Source organism: Tachysurus vachellii, chromosome 2 (genome assembly GCF_030014155.1).
Source record: "Tachysurus vachellii isolate PV-2020 chromosome 2, HZAU_Pvac_v1, whole genome shotgun sequence".
Lineage (NCBI taxonomy): Eukaryota > Metazoa > Chordata > Actinopteri > Siluriformes > Bagridae > Tachysurus > Tachysurus vachellii.
Window position 1 is genome coordinate 23,573,437 of NC_083461.1, and position 22,830 is coordinate 23,596,266.

Sequence of the window (22,830 nt, forward strand, 5' to 3'; positions counted from 1 at the left end):
AGTGTGCTGGGTGTTCGTGCAGCACTGAGCAATGTATTTACTACAGTAAATACTTTGTCCAGGTCATGGTGTTTTACATTACTTTATTTGTATTTGAAAATATCCCTAGAATATGCAGGAGTGGGTGGCATTGTTCAAACCTTCTGCTGGAGCAGATGACAATTCCTAAAGGCATAGACAGGGTAGGTGGTATTGGTTAGAATTCCTCCAGTAGTGGGCTGGATTGATTGGAATTCCTTTGAGAGTGAATGAGATTGGTCAGAGTTCCTTGGGGTGTGGGTGGGATTAGAGTTCCTTTGGGTGTGGGTGGGATTAGAGTTCCTTTGGGTGTGGGTGGGATTAGTGTTCCTTTGGGTGTGGGTGGGATTGGACAGACTTCCTTTGGGTGTGGGTGGGATTGGTCAAGAGTTCCTTTGGGGGTGAATGAACAAATCCCACCCACTCCCAAAGGAAGTCTGTCCAGTCCCATCCACTCCCAAAGAAACTCTGTCCAATCCCATCCACTCCCAAAGGAACTTTGCCCAATCCCACCCACACAAAAAAAAAAAAATCACCACAGGATAACCACTGGCCAGCTGTTAATTAGGGGGTGGATCATTCTCAGCACAGCAATGACACTGATATGATCACATGTGGGTATCAGATACAGAAATAATACTATGTATGCAAACATTATGAATTATTATACAGTCCGAAAGATTTACAAATATTCATCTTTTATCAGCACATCATTTTCTCAGCTTTATGAATATCCACTTGTGATCACAGCATCACTGGTGGCGGGATATTTTTAATTATGCAGTTGTTCTTCAACCCAGCTGCATGTAATACAGTAAGTGTGCTGAGTAGGATCACACGTCTTAAGTCATCGATTCAGTCCTGAGCCTATGTAACTCTTTAGGTGTGGAGAAGTGTGTTAATGTACAGTATGTGTACATAGTGACTGTGACAAACTGTTGACACAATCAAAGTGTAGCTCTTGTGCTTGGCTGACACAAGTAGAACCTGATGTACATTTCTGCTCATCCACTTCAAGGTTTGATGTGATGCGAGTTCTGGGATGCTTTTTTCAACGCAGTTGAATTACTATAGACTTTCTGATCAACTCAACCCAGTCTGATCAGCATCCTCTGGTCTCTTTCAACAAAGTTTTTTTTCCCCCCTTTTAGTATTGTGCAGCTGCCATAGGACTGGCTGATCATGGTTAAACTGTGTAAATGAGAAGATTTAGAAATTTTCCTATTCAAGTAGAAGGTTAAGTGTTTAAATGTAATGTATAACATTATGATTATTAAAACCTTATATACAGGAACCCATGCATCTTCATTCAAATACAGTACATAAAAAACAAAAAAACAGCATTTTTGTTCATACAAAAGTACAGTTTATTGTCACAAATAATAATAAAAATCAACGTGTCTTCTATTGAGAGAAGTCAGATGGGAGAGGAGGGGAAAAAAAAAAAAAAAGCATGTTGCCTTAAAAAAAAAAAAAAAAAAAAAAACAAAAAAAAAAAAAAAGTAGTTTGGTTTTGTTCCAATACTTTCCAGTGTGGCTGCTGATCACTGCAGGGAACGTAGGCATTCCGTCACGAAAGTCAAAAGTAAGACTACGGGCTTAAGAGGAGGAAAAAAATAAGATGCATAATATATAACAAGGGGCAGTAGTGTCACTTTTGCTTGCCCACACATTTAAAATGAAGGGTCGAGAGAAAGAAAGGAGGATATAAAAATAAAAAAAAAATAAAACAAGGTAATGCAGATATCCGATACTTTCCTTAGACACAAGTGAGGGCCCTTTGCAGAGTCGGCGAAACGCCGTATCTGTCTTTACCTCCATTTCCCTGCTGCTTTCAACTGACCATAGTGCGATTCACATTGGTTAGAACTGCATACAGCTACAGTGTATTTGAGAGCAAGTGACTTTTACAGCAGTATGAGGAACTACAATGTCAGTCTCTGTACGTGTATGTATTCAGGTGACAGTGTGTGTGGCTAAGAAAGAAAATAAGCAGAAGGACAAAAAGAACGGGAAAAACAAGTAGAAAAGTCTTTAAAAAAAAGCACAGTTAAGTTGGGCAGGGGAGGATGGGACAGAGAGAGATACAGGTAAATCTATGAGATGACGCTTCCTGCAAAAGGCGGCGTCTCCTTTCCTATGTTCATGGCAGGCTCACAGGAAGTAGTCGGCCACCGGCTTTTTGGAAGGAATGCCTCTGGTTTCCTGCGGAGCGGCTTCAAATATAATAAATTCTTTCTGCAGGTGCTCGTCTAGCTCCAGGATAGCTGCTACGTTCCCACACCTGACAGGGACAAGAGAAAAATTACTCAGCAACCTCGGGACAAGAGAAAGTCATTCTCAGCAAATAAAATAAATCTGGCTCCATAAGATGAACTCGACTCGACAGACCAACAGCCATGTCTCAGAGCCGTTTACATGACAGCCGATGGAAACACGAACAGAACACTGAGGATATATGAAGATCTGTCTGCTTCCAACTGAGTGATTACACACACTGGTGAAACTACGTGCTGCTTTGTAGTAAAGCTAACAGATTTCCTGGCTCTGACCCAACATCTGTGGAAATGGTACATTAGAGACCCTGTACTAACGAGTTCAGCGTCCACAGTATATTAACCCTCCTAGACACTTTGGGAAGTTTTTGTCCATTAGGTGGCATAGTTTCCCCATTTTCTGGACATATCTTTCTTGGTGTTTCAGCTAGAGGAATGACAACATGTAACATGCACTATGGAAATAATACAGGTCTATAATATTCTGTATTAAAATATCACCCTTACGTAAGCCTTGAGACCAAAAATGTCCATTAATTGAATTAATTTTATAATAAAACAGACTTCTTCAAAGTCTTTTTGTTTGAAGAAATAAATAAATGGAAACGCCTGCACATGTGTGCGCACCTGTAGCAGTAGTTGGGTGCAGACCAAACAGTGAGCACGGTCTCGTTGAAGTGCCACTTGTAGCCCTCCATAACAAGCTGGTGGGCTCGACAGATCATGTCTATGTCGTTAGCGGCATTGAACTGGGCCACAACGTCACTGCCGAACAGATATCCTGCTCCTCTTGGGCTCACTCCCCAGCCCGTGGTATCTGTGGACGCACAAAACCAGAGCATCAATTAGACACCTAAAACTAAAAAACTATACATTTCATAACATAAGGTTTCCAGATTTTTCTGAAACGTCTTCAGGTGCGTAAATCTATGCTTGAAAATGTCTGAAGTGGAACTTCTAACGTAACCCTTGTTGTCAATCAGAAAAATCCTGCGTTACCTTCAGGGTCTGACCACAACAGGTCACACATCGGACCGTCATGCGGCACTTCCTGTTTCCTGTCGATGGTTCGGATTTGGTCCAAAGTCTGGATGGAGGGCGAGAGGCCGCCGTGCACACAGAAAATCTACAGAGCAAACGAGGACCACAAAACCATTTATATCAGTTTAGACTATGATGATTACCTGATTTCATAAAAAAAGGGCCAAGTTTCATGATGGCTATAGTGGCTAAGGTGTTGGAATACTGATCGGAGCTGCCACTGCTGGGCCCCTCAACAAGGCCCTTAACCCCCAATTGCTCAGTTGTATAAAAAAAACACAAGTCGCTCTGGATGAGGGCATCTGCTTTGACTTGTAAAGCTAGTATACATATAAATAGTAAAGTTTAAGTACATTTGCACCATTTGGCAAACACAGTAAACAGAGATTATAAATGGTGGTTAAAAGCCCCAAGGTACATGCTGACGTGCGGTGGAAAATATGCGAGTCATGTTCTCCTCTCGTGGTAAAAGCTGTGCAAAATTAACCGGCGTGTTTAAAAACGTCCAAACAGTTTCTGTAGCAGAAAATGGCTGCGTTAGTGACGGATGAAGGATGTGTTTAGTCTAATGGTGCATTTGACAAGCACAAAATACAAAGGAACTGTTTTATACACAGGTCGTTGCACACACACGCAAATACACCATTAGCTCCTAGTACAAAAATGTTTCAGAGCAGAGGTTAGTTAAAAATAAGTTAGCCGTGTGATATGACAATATAAAATCATGAAAGAGTTTCTCTTCAATTATTTTTATAACACAATCTACCATGTTGGTCAAAAAAATGTTTGATTATAATCGGCTACTTGATTGAAATCGTCCGTAAAAAAGTTTCCCATGATCAAGTATGAAGCAACTCACACCGGTCTGAGACACTAATACTTACACTAACACCGGTCTGAGATGTTCAGAGTTCATCCATTTAAACAGTTTACATTTTCCCGAAAGTACGCAGACGGACATGATGGGGTGCCGGTGGGAAAAGTGTGCACTAGCACGTCTCTTTTACCCACAATCCCGCTCTCTGACTATTTAAAGAAAAAGTATAAACTGGCCTTTGCTGATCAGGTAAGTGTTCAATCTGGATTAAGTGGCAAGGGCCTTTAACCCTCTCTGATCCAGAGACACTGCATCACATCTGAACCCGTGCTCAACTTTCTAAAAAAAAAAAACTGGGATATATATATAAAAACACAAAGTAAGCTGGTGAATACTGTTTTTTTTGTGTGACTGACCTTGCCATCGATGATGGCTGACAGGGAGAGGTAGTCGAAGATCTCTGTGCAGTACCTCCACACTGTGACAGAGCCATACTTTCTTAAGCACTCATCGTAGAAGCCATAAACCTGCGTGATCTGTCTGGACTCGTGGTTGCCTCGGATCAGCGTGATTCTGTCTGGGTAGCGCACCTGAGATGGACGGATAATTCACAATAATCTAACATTAGCTTTTTATAAACCATTAGCTCTGATGAAAGCTATAGAAACTATTTCTCCCCACACCAGGCTCTGAGATACTAAGTGATGGAAGTCATTATTCATATACCAGAACTGCCAGAGAACCGCTGCCAGCCCCTGACCCTCAACTACTCTGCTTTATTTATTTCTACAAGCTTTAATTAAAAATAGCCTCAACACATTTGAACCCAAACCACAATACCACAATAAGGACAGCGTAGAGAAACCAATTACAAACCTTAAGAGCCAGCAGCAACAGGAAAGTCTCAACACTGTAAAAGCCCCGGTCCACAAAATCTCCCATGAAAAGGTAATTTGTCTCTGGAACGTCTCCTCCGACCTGCACAGAAAACTCGTCCGTTTTGAGCAGGCGTTTAATCGAGCGACAAGCACGCACGTTAACTTTTAAAGAATAAACGGAACCAAAAGAGCAGGTTTCTGTAAATGAAACTTTTGAGATTATAATCGGTTATATTATGTTATACATCAGGAGTGGACAAATATGGAAATAAGATCCTTAGCTAGTGCATGGGAAAAATAAAAGCTCAAACATTCTCCTAATCCTAGGGCTGGAAGTCTCATTAACTAGAGTAAAGGTGGGAAATAACACAGTAACTTTTTTTTGGATAATGTCACTGTTGATGAAGCTTTGTGTTTGTGCCCTTGACCAAAGAGGAGAACGTCTTTTGTTAACGACTTCATTCCTGAGGAGACTTCCTTCTGTTTTCCTACCGACAGCTGGATCACACCCTTGGTGTGCGTGTGTGTGTTGTGTGTGCATAGTACAGCAGTTACTGAGATTACTAAATATGTGAACTAACTGGGGCGTGTTGGATTTCAACAAGAACATCACATTCTTCTTAGCACAAGTCAATGGACTTGAATTTTTCTGACAGAGGAGTGTAAAATGTTAAGGACAGTAATATAAAGAACAGCTTGTTGAACCTGTGTGTACACACCAGGCAACAAAACAAAACACTCCTACAGCCCTGATACAGTCTGCATGGCCTGGGCAGGGAAGTCATGTTTCCTCTCCGGGCTGTATTGTTATTGAGATCACTTTATCGCGATCCTGTATCGTTTTTCTGCTCTTTTTATGGCGCGGTTATAGTTTAATATGAAGATAGAGGCAGAGTGCTTAAAATCACACTCTCGATTTCTGATTTATAGCTCACACTAAAATTCCAATAGTATCCGATATACACAACTTTTGTGTCTGCACTGAGCACATTACATGGGTGTGAATGCAAGACTCACTCTGAACAACTCTTTCAGGTCATAAAACTGTCCATGGATATCGCCACACACCTGAAGGGAGAAAAAAAGTCATGTGACATTACATCCATCTGAGGCGCCATTTATTAAATAATTTTAATAAACCCCCCTCAATAACATGCTATACAGCACATCTTGTACATAAAACAGTTAAATCGTGAGGCATTTTTTTTTAAATGTCTCCATTACCACAGCATTAAAGGACGCCACATCGCACATTTTAAATCAGTTACAATCAGAGACAAGTCATTTCCCGTTAATAAAACAGACGCTCCCTCAACAGTCGCTTTTTTCGTTTACCTGAAGTTAAGACTAGGCTTGTCACATTTCTAAGAAACCAGAAAGCTCAAACTCCTGGTCCATGTTCAGGACTAAGATTTAAAAAAGTTATAAAACTTAAATAACCAGGCATCAGTTTTGTCAGATCAGCTTACATAGAGTGTTCCAGTGAAGTAGTGGTTACTATAGAAACACTGCCATACCAGGCATTTAGCAATACATTTCTGTGGAACTTGACGGCACAGCATTTGCCCGCAGGTCCGATAAAGAGGAGGGTCGGGAGTTCGAGCCACGTCACGTCAAGTAAACACAACTGCTCACAGTAAATAAAGCCTTGCAAACAAAGTCTTTGTCAGAGACATGCTAAGTCGTAGTGCTGCTCATGCTAGGTCACGAGGCGGTGTGATGTACAGAGACGACTGTGCTATCCACCCACATTCCGCATACTAAAGCTCACAAACAGCCACGAGTGGTTAGTGCTGCAATGACTCCTGTGTGCCATCTTCGGGATTCGAGTTTGCTGTAAATTAATCGACATACAGACATATTCGTTTCTAAAACATATCAATGACTATAAAGATCGCTGATCACAGTTAAATGCCTACACTGCACTACGTAACGTACAGTAACAAAGTCAGTGATACCCAACTCTGATTTCCTGCTTTTGGGGTCAGTCGAATGCAGCAGTAACATTTTTACAAATTAAACACGAATAAAATCTAAGGATTTTACACAGATGTGTTAGAGGACAGGACAGGTCAGGAGTCAGAAAACCACTATTTCATTCTTAACTGATGACACCAGCAGGAGAGAAAAAGACTTGAAAATAAATAATAACAATAATAATCAATCATTCACTTGAGTTCTATGCATCATTAAATTCCAATAAAATTCTAATGAGTCATTTCATTACAATGATTCAGAGGTATCGCCTTTACTTACTGTGACTGGAGAATCCACCCGCTGTACATTACTCTCTTCTACGAGAATCTCTCTAGAAAACAAACAGAGGAAAACAAACCCACGCTGCAATAAGGAAAGAAATACCCACAAGTGTGCTTTTCTTCTGAGGTCATTTGTCTAGACTAGCATAACTTCACCTGCTTCCGAAATCTTGGTTATAGTATAGTGTTAAGTCAGCGATTTCATTTCATAGCTCGGTCACATGACCGTTGTTTAGTACCTGGCTTTGGCACACAGAGCCTTGACCTCGTTCTCTTTGATGAGCTCACATCTCCTCAGCTGGTCGATCTGTCGGTCCAGATCACTGATGTCACCCATGGTGAAGCACACAGAGCAAGCTGAACGGTTTTTCTCCTACCGCACACACTCTCACTCACTCATACACAGACACGAGGTAAGACACGGCACTGGGGTGGCAGGGATCCTGATGGGAAAGACACCTGTGGAACAGAGTAGAGAAACAACAACAGTAGTTCGCTTAATGGCCAGTTTATTAGATACACCAACATCTGTACCACTAGTTTAATACACAAGTCTCTTTGCATGTATGAAAATAAGTAAATGTTGGAGTGTAACAGACTGTGCAGCTGTGTTAGATGTCATGGCTGTTCATGTGGTAACATTTCTATTTCAAGTCAACAAGCAGACTGTTTTACCAGGCCAAAATAATATATTTTCATTCGGGTTACTTTCTAAGCTTCCTTTCGCTGTCTATCTTGGACAAAAAGGAAGCATAACAAATCAAATCTCAAGATTCCTCCATAACAAACAAACAAACCCCCTTTCTAACAGAGTTTGATCTCAGAGTGAATGTCAGGGTTTTTAGATATCGATGACAGCAGAGCTTTCACAAAGGTTTCACTTTTTTAATGACCCAAGAAAAGACTAAGAAGAAAAGCAGTTACTGATGACTGTGCGAGATGAGGAGACTTGAGATTCTAAAAATGTCTGGTTAAGATATGAAGATGATAAATTCGGATGATAAATTGATAAAAATAAAAAACTTTCCAAGCTTTATCCATCTATCTATCTATCTAGAGAGAGAGAGAGTAGAAGGAAATTAAGTGTCAGTTTTTTTGGTGCATAAAAATTTAAATAAGGATAATAAAAAAGGCAAGAAACTGTTTAGTATCTAAAGCTGAAGAGCGAACGATAAAACAAAAGATAAGTAAAATCAACAACAAAAAAAATGCTGATTATGCAATTACATGGAAAATAATCCCAGGGAGGTTCATGTAATTATAATGGGAGTGTACAAGGTGTACTGGATTCAGCCCAAAAGTGCTGCTTTACATGTCTTTGTACGCCTTAAGGGCAAGACACTACTGTGTAAGAAGAACATCTCATCTTATCTGTACAGAAGAAAACAACTACGTGTGTCAGTTTCCTTTATAAACCACATTCACTAGAGCAGGAAAAACAAACACAACTTTCCCCTTGTATTCAGAAACAAAAATCGCAGTTTCGAAGATGCAGGAAAATTTTCGAAGGGGAAAAAAAAGCAAGATTATTTCATGGTAGTTGGAGGAAAATACGACTAACCAACCAAACAGTTCCCATCTTTAGAAGTGTGTGCATGTGTGTGATCATCATCTGAGCTGAACAATAAAGCTCTAACAAACTTTACCCTCAAGAGTGCGTCCACAGTGAAACCTTTTAAACCCCAATAACATCAAAGATTTGTAATTAAGTGTGTGAAAACTCTAAAATAATTCGTCTAAAGCGAATAGGGAAAGTAAAAGTGAAATAAGAAGTTTGACGAATCTATTGAAACTTCTAACATCGTTCATTGACCATAAAAAAACAATTTCGGCAGTACTCAGCAAAAACAACTCCCAAACAGGCTAGAATATACTCTAAATAAGTAACAATATCTTGTATGGATGTAAAAATAAAAAAAATTTTTAACGTGGCAAAAAAGTGTTCGTTTGTGAGCCACTGTGAAAGTTCTGTGGAAAACCAGTTTCAACCAGCGGAACCGAACTCTGACGCAAACACTAATAACGAGAATATTAGCTTAGCATAACGTATCTTAGCTTAACATAACATAGCTTAGCATAGCTAACCCGCACAGTGGAGATAAGATTATCGTTTGATTACAGTCACTATTATAAACAATATATGAAGGATTTGGATACGGATTATTGAGAGGTAACGTTTATAAAAAAGTGTAGTCCAGGCTGTTCAGAACAACGTTAGCTTCTCGCTAAGCGACACAAGCTAAATCAACGTGACGGGACAAGGACACAATTTTAACGCGTTTTCATGGCTTTTAAACTTCAAACTGCATCACAAACGACACTTTAGCGTTGTTCTAAACGCGAATCCAAAGAGACGGGTTTTAAAAAAAGAAAGATTAAAAATCTCGGCTAGTGTGCTTAAGTAAAGAAGTTAGCTTAGTTTAGCTTAGCATAGCTGGGCCTGGAACATTTTTACGACCACGGCACTTTGGCTAAAACCTACAACTGTACGATCCTGAACTCAACACAGTTATGAGAAATCGATTAAAAGTGGTTGTTTAAATTACCTGAAACACCCCAATGCTGTAAATGTGAGTTCAGAATAAACCGAGGAAACTTCTGCCTTAGCGAGTCGTTTTCTTTCAACCGGCTCTCCGTTTTTTCATTCGACACCATCTACCGGCGTCTGGCTCCGCCCCCTCCGCCCAGCACCCTCACCGTCATCATGCCGCCCAGACCATAACTCCGTCCCAAACCGCTCCCTACTGTACATGTCGTGCATTGCAATAGGGCACAACATTATTTAATTCGTACACTGCATAGTGCTTTTGTTTAAGCGATTTAAACACAGCCCGCTCTTAAAGAGTAGTGAGTCAAATCATTTGATTCAGCTCTATGAGTCGACTCTTTTGGCTTGCAAACGGTTAATTACCCTTTCTTCCAAATCCGATAATAATAATAATAATAATAATAATAATAATAATAATAATAATAATAATAATACAAAACGGCTCGGCAGAAGATGGATGGATGGCTCATATACAAATCCGCTGTTAAGGTTCACCCAAAAGAACCGACTCGTTCCAGAACGACACATTATTTCTAAAAGACAACCAACAGCTGGTTATTTTAAGGGAGAAAGTTTCTGTGTGAGGAGTAATGAGAATCTCTACATTCCTAATATAGGGGGGAAAATGGCTTATTGTCTGTGTTTGTGTGTCTAATGTTAATAAACACTTACACCACAGCAAGGAATCACATTTTGTACGTATATTTTAATGATAAACATGCATTAAATCTCTTTTAGACATGAATTTATTTACATTCCATTGCACAGATGAAAAAAATAAGCATAATTCATCTGTTAAATATTGTTTACTCTTTTGCAGGTTTTTTGAGTTTGCTCTTCAGCTCTGCCATCATCAGGGGGTTGCCCATCCTGCACACACAGTACCACACAAAGGGAAAGTTATTTGCCTAAACACAAGAAACTGTAGTCATGATTTTCACATGATGTGAAATTTTGCCTTGTTATGTGACAGGTAACAAATTAAAGGAAAAAAAAAGGACTGTAATGCTATGGAGGCAAATAATATTTCTGACATGGTTTTGGGTCCACATTTAGTGGGAAGATGCAACTATTCTATCCTGATGGGAGTGGTTTCTTCCAGGTTGATTCTGCCCAGGGCACCAGAGTTTGGACCAATGGAATCAATGCTAATTTTTGAACATTAAAGATATTCTGTTTTTTTTTTGATATAACATCTTACTAACCTACTTTATACTGGTTTCCCTTTAATTTGTCACCCATCTATACATAATAAAATAGACAGCTGTACCCAGGTTGTCTTGGTGGTGTCCATTTTGGTTTGTGAGGTGATGTCTCTTGCTTGACGTTATCATCTGCTGACTGTGAGCCTGAGTCAGATTTCTGCATGATAAACAGTAGGAACTGTAGTCATACTACTGCAGCTACATCTAATAATTCAAATCCAATGATATACTAATCATTAATTCCAGTAATCTCATTACTCAACACGCCATACAAACATTAAAATGAAATTTCAGGTTTTATGCCTATACCTGTGATGTTGCACTCACTGAATCTTCCCCGTCTATTATTTTTCCTCCAGTTTCAGTTTTCCTCAGTGCAGGGAAACCTGAACCTAGACCTCAACAACAGAATGAGAGGAAGTCAGTCATTATTTCATGACATCTAAATAATAAATATCCACGTATACCTTCTTTTTCAAAGTACATATATCCATGCTTTGTTATGATTTTAACTTTTAACAATAGCCATTGTACCTACAGAAATCAGGATGCAGAATTAGATCCATAATGAGCAAGCCAGAGACCAGGACCACCCGTAACAACACGAACCCATGATTAGTAACACATGATCTACATTATGCATGGATACAACATATGGTACTCCAAGTGACTTGATCTGAGTTTACTGTATACATCTGCAATTCATTTTAATAAACAGTGAGTAATAGATACGTAACAGAGCTAATGGATGGACTCCTACTTCTTAAAAATTAACATTTAATTTTTAACATTTTTAAGAAATGGCTGATTGCCTGGAATTTTTACATGCAATGATCTGTAAAACCAAGGAAAAGCGATGTACATAGTAAAACCTTGCTGATGCAAGAGGTCAGAGAATGGTTCGACTGGTACAAGATAATTAGATATGGGAACTCAAATAACAACTCTCTGCAACAGTGGTGAGCAGAAAAGCATCCCAGAATACACAATACACTGAATCTGGCTACAGTTGGTCTGGCTACAGGAATACAAGACCACATCGGGTTCTGCTTGAAGAGGAATTAGAGTCTGCCAGTGTGACCAGTATGACTGAAAATGGACAGTTGAACACTTGCAAAACATTGCCTGCTGTTTCTATTAAAATGGCCAGTCAGTGTTTGTCAATAAGGTTTGTCATCTTTGGTCATGCAGGAACCAATATGGAGTCAATATGTTCTCGCTATAAGTGTTTTGCACTTGTCTCTTGTCAATGAATGGAAGCTTGGTTTAGGACTGGGATTGAACATAATCACTTGTGCGTCTTTGGATTATAATAATCATATTTATCAACTCACCAGGGAGTCGATAAATATGATTATAATAATTATATTTATCAACTCACCAGGGAGTTTGAATCCAATCACACCTTTGCTTGGTAGTGATGCACCTTCTAAATGACTCTTTTTTACAAAGCCAGTCTGTAAAGGATGAGGAGGACGAGTCAAGGGTTCTACAGAAGCCATGTTTATAAGAGTACGCGGGTCTTTAGGTGGTCGAACAAGAGGGTTTTTCACAGCGATCTTTGACTTCTGGATTGTGAAGTCCAATGATGAAGCCTGTAGAAGTGAAATAAAAAGAAAAATTGGTTAAATTCAAATCCCAGAAACGCTCATGTATAGTTGGTAGTCCAATTGCATTAATCAGTATTATACCTGTGATGGAGGTAAAAGATCTGTTAATACAGATGGTTTATCCTTGTCATTGACTCCTGCAATTTCTTCAAACCCTCTCTTCAGTCCAGATTTGCCTCTTCTTTCGACGTCCTCCTTACCATCTACTACTGATTCTCCGTGTCTGACTTGTTCGTCCTGTTCTTGGCTAATTTCCTTGGATGCTTCTGATTCGGAAATATCTAGATGCCGCTTATCCGTTCCTTCGTCTTGGTGGATTGGTTCTTCCGTTTCTTTCATTTCTCCACCTGTTTGAACACCTGTCATTTCTTCTGCCAATTCCTTCTCCCATTCCCGTGCATCATTCAGTACTATGTTACTCTCTGACGTTTCCTCACAGCCTTCAAGATCACTTGTATGTTCTTTTCTTTCATGGGCCTCCATTTCCTCAACACCCAAACAGGTAGTCACACCCTTTATTTCATCTAATATTCCAGTCTCTGCTTCCTCAGCCCTCTTTTGCTCCTCTGTTTCTTTCTGCGAATCTGTCTGCATCTCCAGAGTTTCCTGTTCTGATTCGATCTCTGGTAAGTACAAAGCCTTTGAGAGTCCATGTGATGAGGCTTCAGCAGCTAAACCTTGCTCTGTGAACTTATCCTGATTGATCTGATCTTCTACTGGGGTCTCATTGGCAATCGAGTTATCACAAGTGTTCTCTACAAGAGAAATTTCATGATCGGGTTGAGCTTGCTTGCTCATTCGTGTTTCAAACATTTCAGCTGTACGATCAGGGAAGCTGGACGTTGCTTTTAGTTTTAGTTCATCTTCACTGGAGCACTCATCCAGTTCCTGTAATGAAGAACTTTTCATTTCATCAAGCGACTCAATTACAGTTTCCTCCACTTGTCCAAGAGGAATTGACTTTATTATCCCACTAAATGGTGCTTCATTTATTCTTGTATCTGCTGATACAAGGTCTTTTAGCAAAGACCCTTGTTCAAAGAAGCATTGGCCTGTTATTTCCTGTACAGCTACTTCATCTTTATCTACAGGCTGCTCATGAGATATAGTCTCTCTCTCAGCTGATTTCTTCACATCCACTGCAGCAACTTCTGCTCTGACATTTGATGTGGTTTCAGCAGTTTCTGTTTGGTTTCCTGTCCCTGTTTCTGGCTGTGTAATGACAGCCTCAAAGTCTTGTTTAGTCATTGTCACTGGTCTTTGTGATCCGTCATGATCATGAATTGTATCAGATACATTCAATTCCTCCTCAGATGTGGCCTTTTGCTCTTTACTTTGTTCTAACTGCTGCTTTTTTATTGTTACAGCCAAAATATTGTCCTCATCGTCAAACTTGTTGATGGGTTCAAACACTTTCTGGTACGTTTCTGCAGTTTCAATCTGCATCATCTCCACATCTGTATCAATATCTTCAGGTTGTTTCGAAGTTTTTTTCATTTCCGTGTCAAAGACTTTCTGTTCTTTGCCAGTGTTTGTGAATTTCTCACATGTAGAGAAGCCTTCATGGTGTCCATCTTTCTCATTTCCCTCTGCCTCTTGCCTTGTTTCCTCACTGCGGACTTCAATCACTTCCTGTTCATGTACATGCATTTCTACCTCCAGCTTGAGGCTGTGGTTTAAAGGGTCTCTCCCTTCCCATGTTGAGGCTGACTGAATAAACAAACCCTCATCCACCATTTGTGATTTCCTTGCTTTGTTGTCATGATTGTTTGATACATGACAGCTTTGTTCTTCCACATTTAGCTCATTTTTTTCCTGATTATAAACATATTCCTTTTCTATTGCGGGCACAAGGACCTCTGCTTTAGCTCCCAGATCAAACACACCTGCCTGTTCCTCGGGATCGAATCCTTGGTCAATAAACTTGCCTTTTGTTGGTTCTTCAGTTTTATCAATCTCTCTCCTCAAGATCATCAAGTCATCAACACTTTCCTTGTTCCAGCTCTGATCTGGACTGTTTTCATTCCGCACCACATTTAGACCAGCTTCCTTTGACAGTAAGAACTGGTCAATTAACTCATCTTTACTTGGTTCTTCTTCAGTTTCATCATTCTCACTCTTCATTTCACCAACATCATCCTCTTCCTCTTCCTGTTTCCTTCCCTGTTCCTGATAGTTTTCATCCCTCTCAACATCTAGATCAGCTTCCTTGGACAGTAAGCCTTGTTCAGTGAACTCACTTTTGATGGGTTCTTCTTCAGTTACATCATTCTCTCTCCACATTAGTTCATCAGAACCTTCCTCTTCCTCTTCCCCTCTCTGTTCCTGGTTGTCTTCATCCCTCTCAACATCTAAATCGGCTTCCTTGACCAGTAGTTCTTGCTCAGTGAACTGGCATTTTATTAATTCTTCTTCAGTTTCTTCATAGTCTCTCCTCACTATTTCATCAGCACCTTCCTCTTCCCCTCTCTGTTCCTGGTTGTCTTCATCCCTCTCAATATCTAGATCAGCTTCCTTGTACAGTAAGCCTTGTTCAGTGAACTCACTTTTGATGGGTTCTTCTTCAGTTACATCATTCTCTCTCCTCATTATTTCATCAACACCTTCCTCTTCTTCTTGGCAATTCCTTTTCTGCTCCTGACTGTTTTCATCCCTCTCAACATTTAGATCAGCTTTCTTGGCCATTAGGACTTGCTCAGTGAACTGGCATTTCATTGGTTCTTCTTCAGTTTCATCATTCTCTCTCCACTTTAGCTCATCAGCACCTTCCTCTTCCTCTTCCCCTCTCTGTTCCTGGTTGTCTTCATCCCTCTCAACATCTAGATCAGCTTCCTTGACCAGTAGGTCTTGCTCAGTGGACTGGCATTTCATGGGTTCTTCTTCAGTTTCCTCATAGTCTCTCCTCATTATTTCATCAACACCTTCCTCTTCCCCTCTCTGTTCCTGGTTGTCTTCATCCCTCTCAACATCTATATCAGCTTCCTTGGCCAGTAAGCCTTGTTCAGTGAACTCACTTTTGATGGGTTCTTCTTCAGTTACAACATTCTCTCTCCACATTAGTTCATCAGCACTTTCCTCTTCCTCTTCCCCTCTCTGTTCCTGGTTGTCTACATCCCTCTCAACATCTAAATCAGCTTCCTTGACCAGTAGGTCTTGCTCAGTGAACTGGCATTTCATTGGTTCTTCTTCAGTTTCAACATTCTCTCTCCACTTTAGCTCATCAGCACTTTCCTCTTCCTCTTCCCCTCTCTGTTCCTGGTTGTCTTCATCCCTCTCAACATCTAAATCAGCTTCCTTGACCAGTAGGTCTTGCTCAGTGAACTGGCATTTCATTGGTTCTTCTTCAGTTTCAACATTCACTCTCCACTTTAGCTCATCAGCACTTTCCTCTTCCTCTTCCCCTCTCTGTTCCTGGTTGTCTTCATCCCTCTCAACATCTAGATCAGTTTCCTTGGCCAGTAGTTCTTGTTCAGTGAACTCACTTTTGATGGGTTCTTCTTCAGTTACAACATTCTCTCTCCACATTAGTTCATCAGCACTTTCCTCTTCCTCTTCCCCTCTCTGTTCCTGGTTGTCTACATCCCTCTCAACATCTAAATCAGCTTCCTTGACCAGTAGGTCTTGCTCAGTGAACTGGCATTTCATTGGTTCTTCTTCAGTTTCAACATTCTCTCTCCACTTTAGCTCATCAGCACTTTCCTCTTCCTCTTCCCCTCTCTGTTCCTGGTTGTCTTCATCCCTCTCAACATCTAAATCAGCTTCCTTGACCAGTAGGTCTTGCTCAGTGAACTGGCATTTCATTGGTTCTTCTTCAGTTTCAACATTCACTCTCCACTTTAGCTCATCAGCACTTTCCTCTTCCTCTTCCCCTCTCTGTTCCTGGTTGTCTTCATCCCTCTCAACATCTAGATCAGTTTCCTTGGCCAGTAGTTCTTGTTCAGTGAACTCACTTTTGATGGGTTCTTCTTCAGTTACATCATTCTCTCTCAACATTATTTCATCTTCACCTTCCTCTTCCCTTCCCAGTTCCTTATTGTTTTCGTTCCTCCCCACATTTAGATCAGTTTCCTTGGCCAATAATCCTTTGTTAATAAACTCACTTTTAATCAGTTCTTCTGTAGTTTCGGCTTCCTCTTCCTGTTTCTTTCTTTGCTCCTGGTTGCTTTCACTCCTCTTAACTTTTAAATCTGCTTCCTTGGCCAGTAAGCCTTGTTCAATAAACTCACATCTAATCAGTTCTTCTTTAGTATCATCATTCTCTCTCCTCATTATTTCAATACCTTCCTCTTCCAGTTCCTGATTGCTTTCACTTCTCTCAACATTTAGCTCAGCTTCCTTAGCCAGTAAGTCTTGGACAATAAATTCACTTTTAACTGTTTTTTCTTCAGTTTCATTATTGGCTCTCTCTATCATTTCATCAACATGTTCCTCTTCCTCTTCACTTCCCTGTTCTTGATCGTGTTTCCTCCTCTCATTCAGATCAGCTTCCTCGGCCAGTAAGCCCTTGTCAACACACACACTTTTAATGGGTTCTTCTTCAGTTTCATCAAACTCTCTCTGCATGATTTTCTCTTCCTCTTCTGATTTCTTTGTCTGTTCCTGACTGGTTTTATCCCTCTCAACATTTAGATCATCTTCCATACTTCCAGAAAATGTTCTGTCTTGGTTCTTTACATCTGCATCAATGTTAGCAGGTGAATCATCTGGTTCAGTAATTTGGCCATCGTGAGTTTTTCTAGACCCACTTTTATCATCCAGCGGTTTTTCTTTATCCTTCTTCATCTGCAATTTCCTGTCTCCGGCATCTGGGTCAGTGAAGGTGTGTTTGCTTTTGACTTTTTCTTCATGACTATGATGAACAACGGTCCTTTTTTCCCATTGAACAGCAGCAGCCCGCACGGCAACCATGGGATACTGCAGATCTTCTCTCATCTTTGTTTCATCTTGTTCTTTTTCCTGTTCCTTTGCCTTCAACTCCTTATAACTCTTACTGATGGATACAGTGTCTTCTTGTTTAATTTGTATTTTCTGGGCTTCTTCATTCCTGACCTCTGGTCTGAGATATCTTCCTACAGCGCCTGAGAGGTAGCCCTGTACAAACACAACAGTAAAAACATTGAAATTTTTATTCTGTTTCTATACTTCTGTAAAGTTTAAAATCAAGTTACTAATTATCTCTAACATTTTTCCCTAATTATCAAGCCTAAGGTGATTATGGTGATTAAAAACTCAAGAGAAACCTTGAGAGGAACCAGACTCAGAATGGAACCTCATCCTTATTTGACCGTGACCCTGGACAGTAAATAATAATAAATAATGTCCTTTCTACAACAGTTTATAGTCCAGTGGATTTGTGCAACCAAGATCTCTTGAGGAACTAATATGTCAGAACCAATTCTGAGTTCTTCAACACCAAGTCCTCCTTGATGGTTTGGTCACATGCTGATTAGATTAGATTAGATTCAACTTTATTGTCATAGTGAAAGGAACATGTACAGAGCCAATGAAATGCAGTTAGCATCTAACCAGAACATAGATAGTTTATTTACAAGTGGCAGTGTAATAAATAAGGGTATGAGGTTATACAGAAGGTGTAGTAATATGACATTTACATATTAACATGTAAATATAACTGAATAAAGATATATAAAGTGTGGTTTTTATATAAGTATGATACAGTATGAAGTGGTATGACAGATATAGCTGTAAAAATGGAATGTCATTATGAATATATACATCTATATATATGTATACACAGAATAAACAAAATAAATATGGATTGACATACAAAAGTGTAATGATAGTTTTTGGGTGGTGCAAGGATGCATGGTTTTAAAGTGGTGCCAAATAGTGCATGCTCTATAGTAGCCAAAAAATACTGATAGTCTATAGTAGCCAAAAAAGGGAATAAAGCCACCTTTATGGCATAAATAAGTAGGCTTAATAGGTCCCAGATACTTTATGATGACCCCATATGTAATACGTATTTATTTCTTGCCTCAATCTTGTTCAAGCTTTTACTATGTTGCAGTTCAGTACAACAGAGCCTGTAGTTTTCATATGAGTGTCACACACTGCCACATTGTGACTATCTTTGTTATTGTGTTGCCATAATTAATTTGACACATTTCAGATATCATTTGCCTAGAGACAGCAAGACAGAAAATCACTGATCAATAAATATATGCGAAACCATTGGATGAAAATGGTTTTGGCCAAGAGGTTGTTACTTTCTTCACATATCCCAACTATGAGGTCAGAGCACAGGGTCAGCCATGAAAGGGATAGAGAGGGTTAAGGGCCTTGCTTAGTGGCCCAACAGTGTCAGCTTGGAAGTGTTGGGGTTTGAACCCTGATCCTCCAATCAATAAACCAGAGCCATAACCCCTAGAGCCACCATTGCCCCTCTCCTGATCTTCCGAGATTTTTTCCATGCTTTGTCCATCTCCTTGCTGATCAGGCAGTAGAATGAAACCAAGAAACAGCTGAACTCTATGTGGGGTTAATTTGAATAATTGAATTAATTACAGACAGCTGTATAATATTTAGTATTGAACATGAGATTGTTAATTCTGAACACAGCCACATCTCCAGTTATGGTCAAGTGTTTCTGACTATTTTTCTATGTTGTAATTTCAAACTGAGGCTGAAAAAAGTTCTCACATAGTGTATAGACTTTTTATATCTATTGTCCCTAGAACTGTGGTTGAGATTTATGCAAAAGGGAGAAGAGTATAATTTTAGATCACTGTAGTATTTAAAACTATATACAAGTGCATTAGTGAAACTAAACCCAAGCTTTCGGCTTGTATCTGCATGATCTTTTTCACTGCCTGCAGCCTCGTGACTGACTGATTACATAATGTACAGGTGTTTCTAATAAAGTGCCCAGTGATCACAGTATATTTCCATGACTGAATATACAAGTTATGAATCTTGTGAAACGTTCACTCCTGGCTGCAGATATTTTCTTTCCTAAGTGTACAGCTACGCCAACATACATATTAACTCCAGTCCCGAAGGCCCTCTACCTTTCACTGTATACCCTCAACACCCCAGCCCACTTTATTAATTAGCAGATCAGAAAGACTGGGTATGTGTATGGTAGAGGCAGGAAGTCATCAGGATTGGTGTTAAAAACCCCCCTGGCTCTAGAGATCTATAGAGTGTTAGTAACAAACACTGAGTACGATCAGCACCTCAGGTCATACTGAACCTTTTGTATACGTTTCCAAGGTGATAACTCTGCAATAAAAACATCACAATTGCACGTAAGGGGAAAAAACAGGACTGTCAAATGTCTGGGACAGAACACAGGGGTATTTCTACTTATACCAATTATTGGGTTAACCTATTTTCACAATAAACTGTGTATTTCACAGAAACATGATAAAAAAAAACAAAAAACGAGGGGCTTCGGCTACGTGAATCAACTTGTATTTGTTCTGTTAAACATACATTTCACCTTTCAATCGTATGGATTTGCTGCTACACATTTAATAATAGTTAAGAAAAATAAAAGCCTTGACATCTTGCTTAATGCACCATGGGGGAGTCAAAGCTGTACACTGCCCTATAGAGCTGTGGCCTGTCAATCAGCACCATTATTATTAGTGGCATTGAAAACCACACTGCAAAATAATGGGTTAGGTGTTGGCTCGGAGAGTGCGGAAATTACTTCGCAACACACTTCCGACACATGAGCCCAGTGTAAAGCTTGTGATACAAACAAATATGGCAAACTGAATCAGCTGTGCTGCAGTTGTCATGAACACGGAACAGAGCGGACCCAAACGCAGGATAGCATAAATAAACGGGGTTTAATGACAAAACACAAAACAGGAACACAGACTCGAGACGGGACTAAACAGGACTAAGACCACAGTAGATGCCGCGCTGCACGAGGTAACGCGGCACAGTTAAATACAAAAAAAGACAATGACACAATAAGGATCAGGTGTGATGACAGGGAGGAGCAGACGAAGGCGGGGCAGACACGTGACGAGAAACGTAAACAAGCGCACGTGGCCAGAGTCCGGGCAGAGTCCTTACAGCAGTACAGTAGCCTGGTGTTGCTGGAGTAAAAATCTGGTTATTGCACACATGCACATCTGTGTCCCTATCTACATTTATTCTCTCATCCTGATCCTCCATCTAAACACGTTTCCTCGGCTCCTACATATACATTACGGAACTACCTTTTTATTTTCCAGTAAAATTCTACTTTGCTTTTCTTGCTAAATACAGTATATGCGAGATATAATTCATCTTAACCCCCTGATTTTCTTATCATCCTTTAATGAGCAAGCCAGAGGGGACCGTTCCATGGAAAACCTTTCTGCCATGACATGAAGAAGAACCTAGAAAGGAACCATACTTGAAATGGAACCTTGCCTCTAACATAACGGCTGATTGTCTTTTCATCGATTTGACATGAAACTTTTACATAAACCCATACAGGATGTTGACAAAAGGCTGATTTTGGTAGTTTATTTCTTTTATATGACCACAAAGCTCTAGCCCATGTCAGAGATTCTTTAGATATTTAGTGAGTGGTCAATCCAGGTCAGTCCTAAGGTAGATCTGAAGCTTATCTTGGAAACAAAGGGTGTGAGGTTGGAGTACATCCTGGGAGGGACGCCTAGTTATCTCAGATCACACATATACGCACACCCACACACCTAGGGGCATTTTTTTCTTTTCACAGTCAATCCACCTACTGACATATTTTTGGGTGGATGGCTTGAACCCTGAGAACCCAGAAGAAACCTACGTGGACATGAAAAGAACATGCACAGAGTCTAACCCAAGCTCAAAACGGAACCAGGGACCTTGAATCTCTGAGGCGTGCAGTGATCAACACCTTAACACTCCCTCAGCTTTGCTTTATGAACATAATCTCACTCCTCAAATACGAAGCTCATTATTTAACCATTTTTATTAGAATTTGACGCATCGAGCCGCACCTCTGGCTTGAAGATCGAACGGACAACTGGATAGTATTTACACACAGACACAATAGATTATGTTCACAAATCATTGCCACTTGGTTATCTGCTTGTGCTTGCTGTACTTTAGCAACAGTTTGGGAAAAATATATATAGAATGTAATCAATCAATCAATCAATCAATCAATCTATCAATCTATCTATCTATCTATCTTAGACAATACATTAGGTTACAATTTGATTAATTATAGACCTGATATTCAGATTTAATTTATTCAATTCAAGTGACCAGTAGAAATTACAATAAGAACTTAATGATAATTAATATAATAATAATAATAATAATAATAATAATAATAATAATAATAATAATAATAATAATAATGAAGAAATAACATTCACAGACATTGACAGCCTGTTCTACTTAACTGGAGACTAATTTAAAGACATCTAAAAGTTAGTAGTTAAAGTTAGTAGTTACAGTTAAAGTTAGTAGTTAAAGTTACTATTTAAAGTTAAAGTTAGTAGTGTTACACGCCTCCAGGAAGCATCTTTTGAACCCAGGGCACATCATTTACAGATAAATATATAAACATTTATGGATATATATATAATTAGATAATCACTCACCCAAACGGTCCACACAGCACGACCAACTCTGTTTATTGCACTTTCGTTGCCTTCCATTTCTGATCAATTTGAAATAACTCTTTAAATCGATTCTCAAAAATGAATCGAGTCGTTTAAATGTCTTAAATGAACTACATGCAGGATGTCGGTCGGTCTTCAGATCCTAAAGTCGAGAAGTCGATTCTTTAAAAAAGAAAACAGCAAAACAGATTAGGTTTGGTCGAAGAGAAGCATATCAGAGATGACAGAAACAGCACGTAGCACTTTCTGTGGGTTTGTGGCTCAAAATATATAGAGATCATAAAGAGATATTAGGTGTTAGATATCCACACGGTACAGTTCCCTAAACAGACTGCTGCTGTAACATGAGTGTGTGTCCACTTCCCTATAGTTAGAATTGATAAACCAGGAAATGAGCTGCTGCATGTAGAAACAAACCTAAAGTGATGTAGCACAATGAAGCCTGTTGTTTGTTGTGGTTTGCGTAGGTTGTATAGTGTCAACTATTGCAGAAATGCTTTTAACTATTTTAAGTGTGACGCCACGCCTTATGCACTAGTACAGACAGACCACGAGGAGCCTGAATCCTAGTGATGGGAAT

The 22,830-nt window shown here is 39.7% G+C and overlaps 2 protein-coding genes across 5 annotated transcripts; both read right to left on the reverse strand.

The window, feature by feature from the left end:
• Positions 1-1,484: 1,484 nt before the first annotated feature.
• Positions 1,485-9,980, reverse strand: ppp4cb (protein phosphatase 4, catalytic subunit b). 2 transcript variants are annotated; one of them, XM_060863896.1, is made up of 9 exons: positions 9,835-9,980; positions 7,528-7,747; positions 7,287-7,338; positions 6,048-6,098; positions 5,029-5,130; positions 4,569-4,742; positions 3,294-3,420; positions 2,922-3,111; positions 1,487-2,302 (listed from the first exon to the last, which is right to left on the reverse strand). In XM_060863896.1, exons 2-9 carry the CDS (start codon positions 7,623-7,625, stop codon positions 2,173-2,175), a joined length of 924 nt encoding a protein of 307 aa, XP_060719879.1. In that variant the 5' UTR covers positions 7,626-7,747; positions 9,835-9,980; the 3' UTR covers positions 1,487-2,172. The 2 variants fall into 2 exon arrangements, with proteins under 2 accessions (XP_060719880.1, XP_060719879.1); XM_060863897.1 differs by lacking the exon at positions 9,835-9,980 and having other exon boundaries at positions 1,485-2,302; positions 7,528-7,651.
• A 542-nt stretch (positions 9,981-10,522) lies between these two features.
• si:ch211-136m16.8 (trichohyalin) lies at positions 10,523-22,750 on the reverse strand. Of its 3 annotated transcripts, none has more exons than XM_060863898.1 (7): positions 22,668-22,750; positions 22,230-22,412; positions 12,733-17,742; positions 12,423-12,636; positions 11,351-11,439; positions 11,107-11,198; positions 10,523-10,706 (listed from the first exon to the last, which is right to left on the reverse strand). In XM_060863898.1, the coding sequence occupies exons 2-7, from the start codon at positions 22,284-22,286 to the stop codon at positions 10,643-10,645; spliced, it is 5,526 nt and encodes a 1,841-aa protein (XP_060719881.1). In that variant the 5' UTR covers positions 22,287-22,412; positions 22,668-22,750; the 3' UTR covers positions 10,523-10,642. The 3 variants fall into 3 exon arrangements, with proteins under 3 accessions (XP_060719881.1, XP_060719883.1, XP_060719882.1); XM_060863900.1 differs by lacking the exon at positions 22,668-22,750 and having other exon boundaries at positions 12,733-15,260; positions 15,435-17,742; positions 22,230-22,628; XM_060863899.1 differs by lacking the exon at positions 22,668-22,750 and having other exon boundaries at positions 11,351-11,433; positions 22,230-22,628.
• Between the last annotated feature and the right edge of the window lie 80 nt (positions 22,751-22,830).

Excerpts from the sequence above, each read along its gene's own strand:
- ppp4cb (XM_060863897.1), bottom strand. The coding sequence starts at position 7,625 with ATGGGTGACATCAGTGATCTGGACCGACAGATCGACCAGCTGAGGAGA. Across the intron at positions 4,743-5,028 it reads TGTTGCTGCTGGCTCTTAAG|GTGCGCTACCCAGACAGAAT; the intron begins GTTTGTAATTGG and ends CGTCCATCTCAG. Across the intron at positions 3,421-4,568 it reads CAGCCATCATCGATGGCAAG|ATTTTCTGTGTGCACGGCGG; the intron begins GTCAGTCACACA and ends TTTGCTCTGTAG.
- si:ch211-136m16.8 (XM_060863898.1), bottom strand. The coding sequence starts at position 22,286 with ATGGAAGGCAACGAAAGTGCAATAAACAGAGTTGGTCGTGCTGTGTGG. Across the intron at positions 17,743-22,229 it reads GTGCTGTGTGGACCGTTTGG|GGCTACCTCTCAGGCGCTGT; the intron begins GTGAGTGATTAT and ends GTGTTTGTACAG. Across the intron at positions 10,707-11,106 it reads ACACCACCAAGACAACCTGG|GATGGGCAACCCCCTGATGA; the intron begins GTACAGCTGTCT and ends CTGTGTGTGCAG.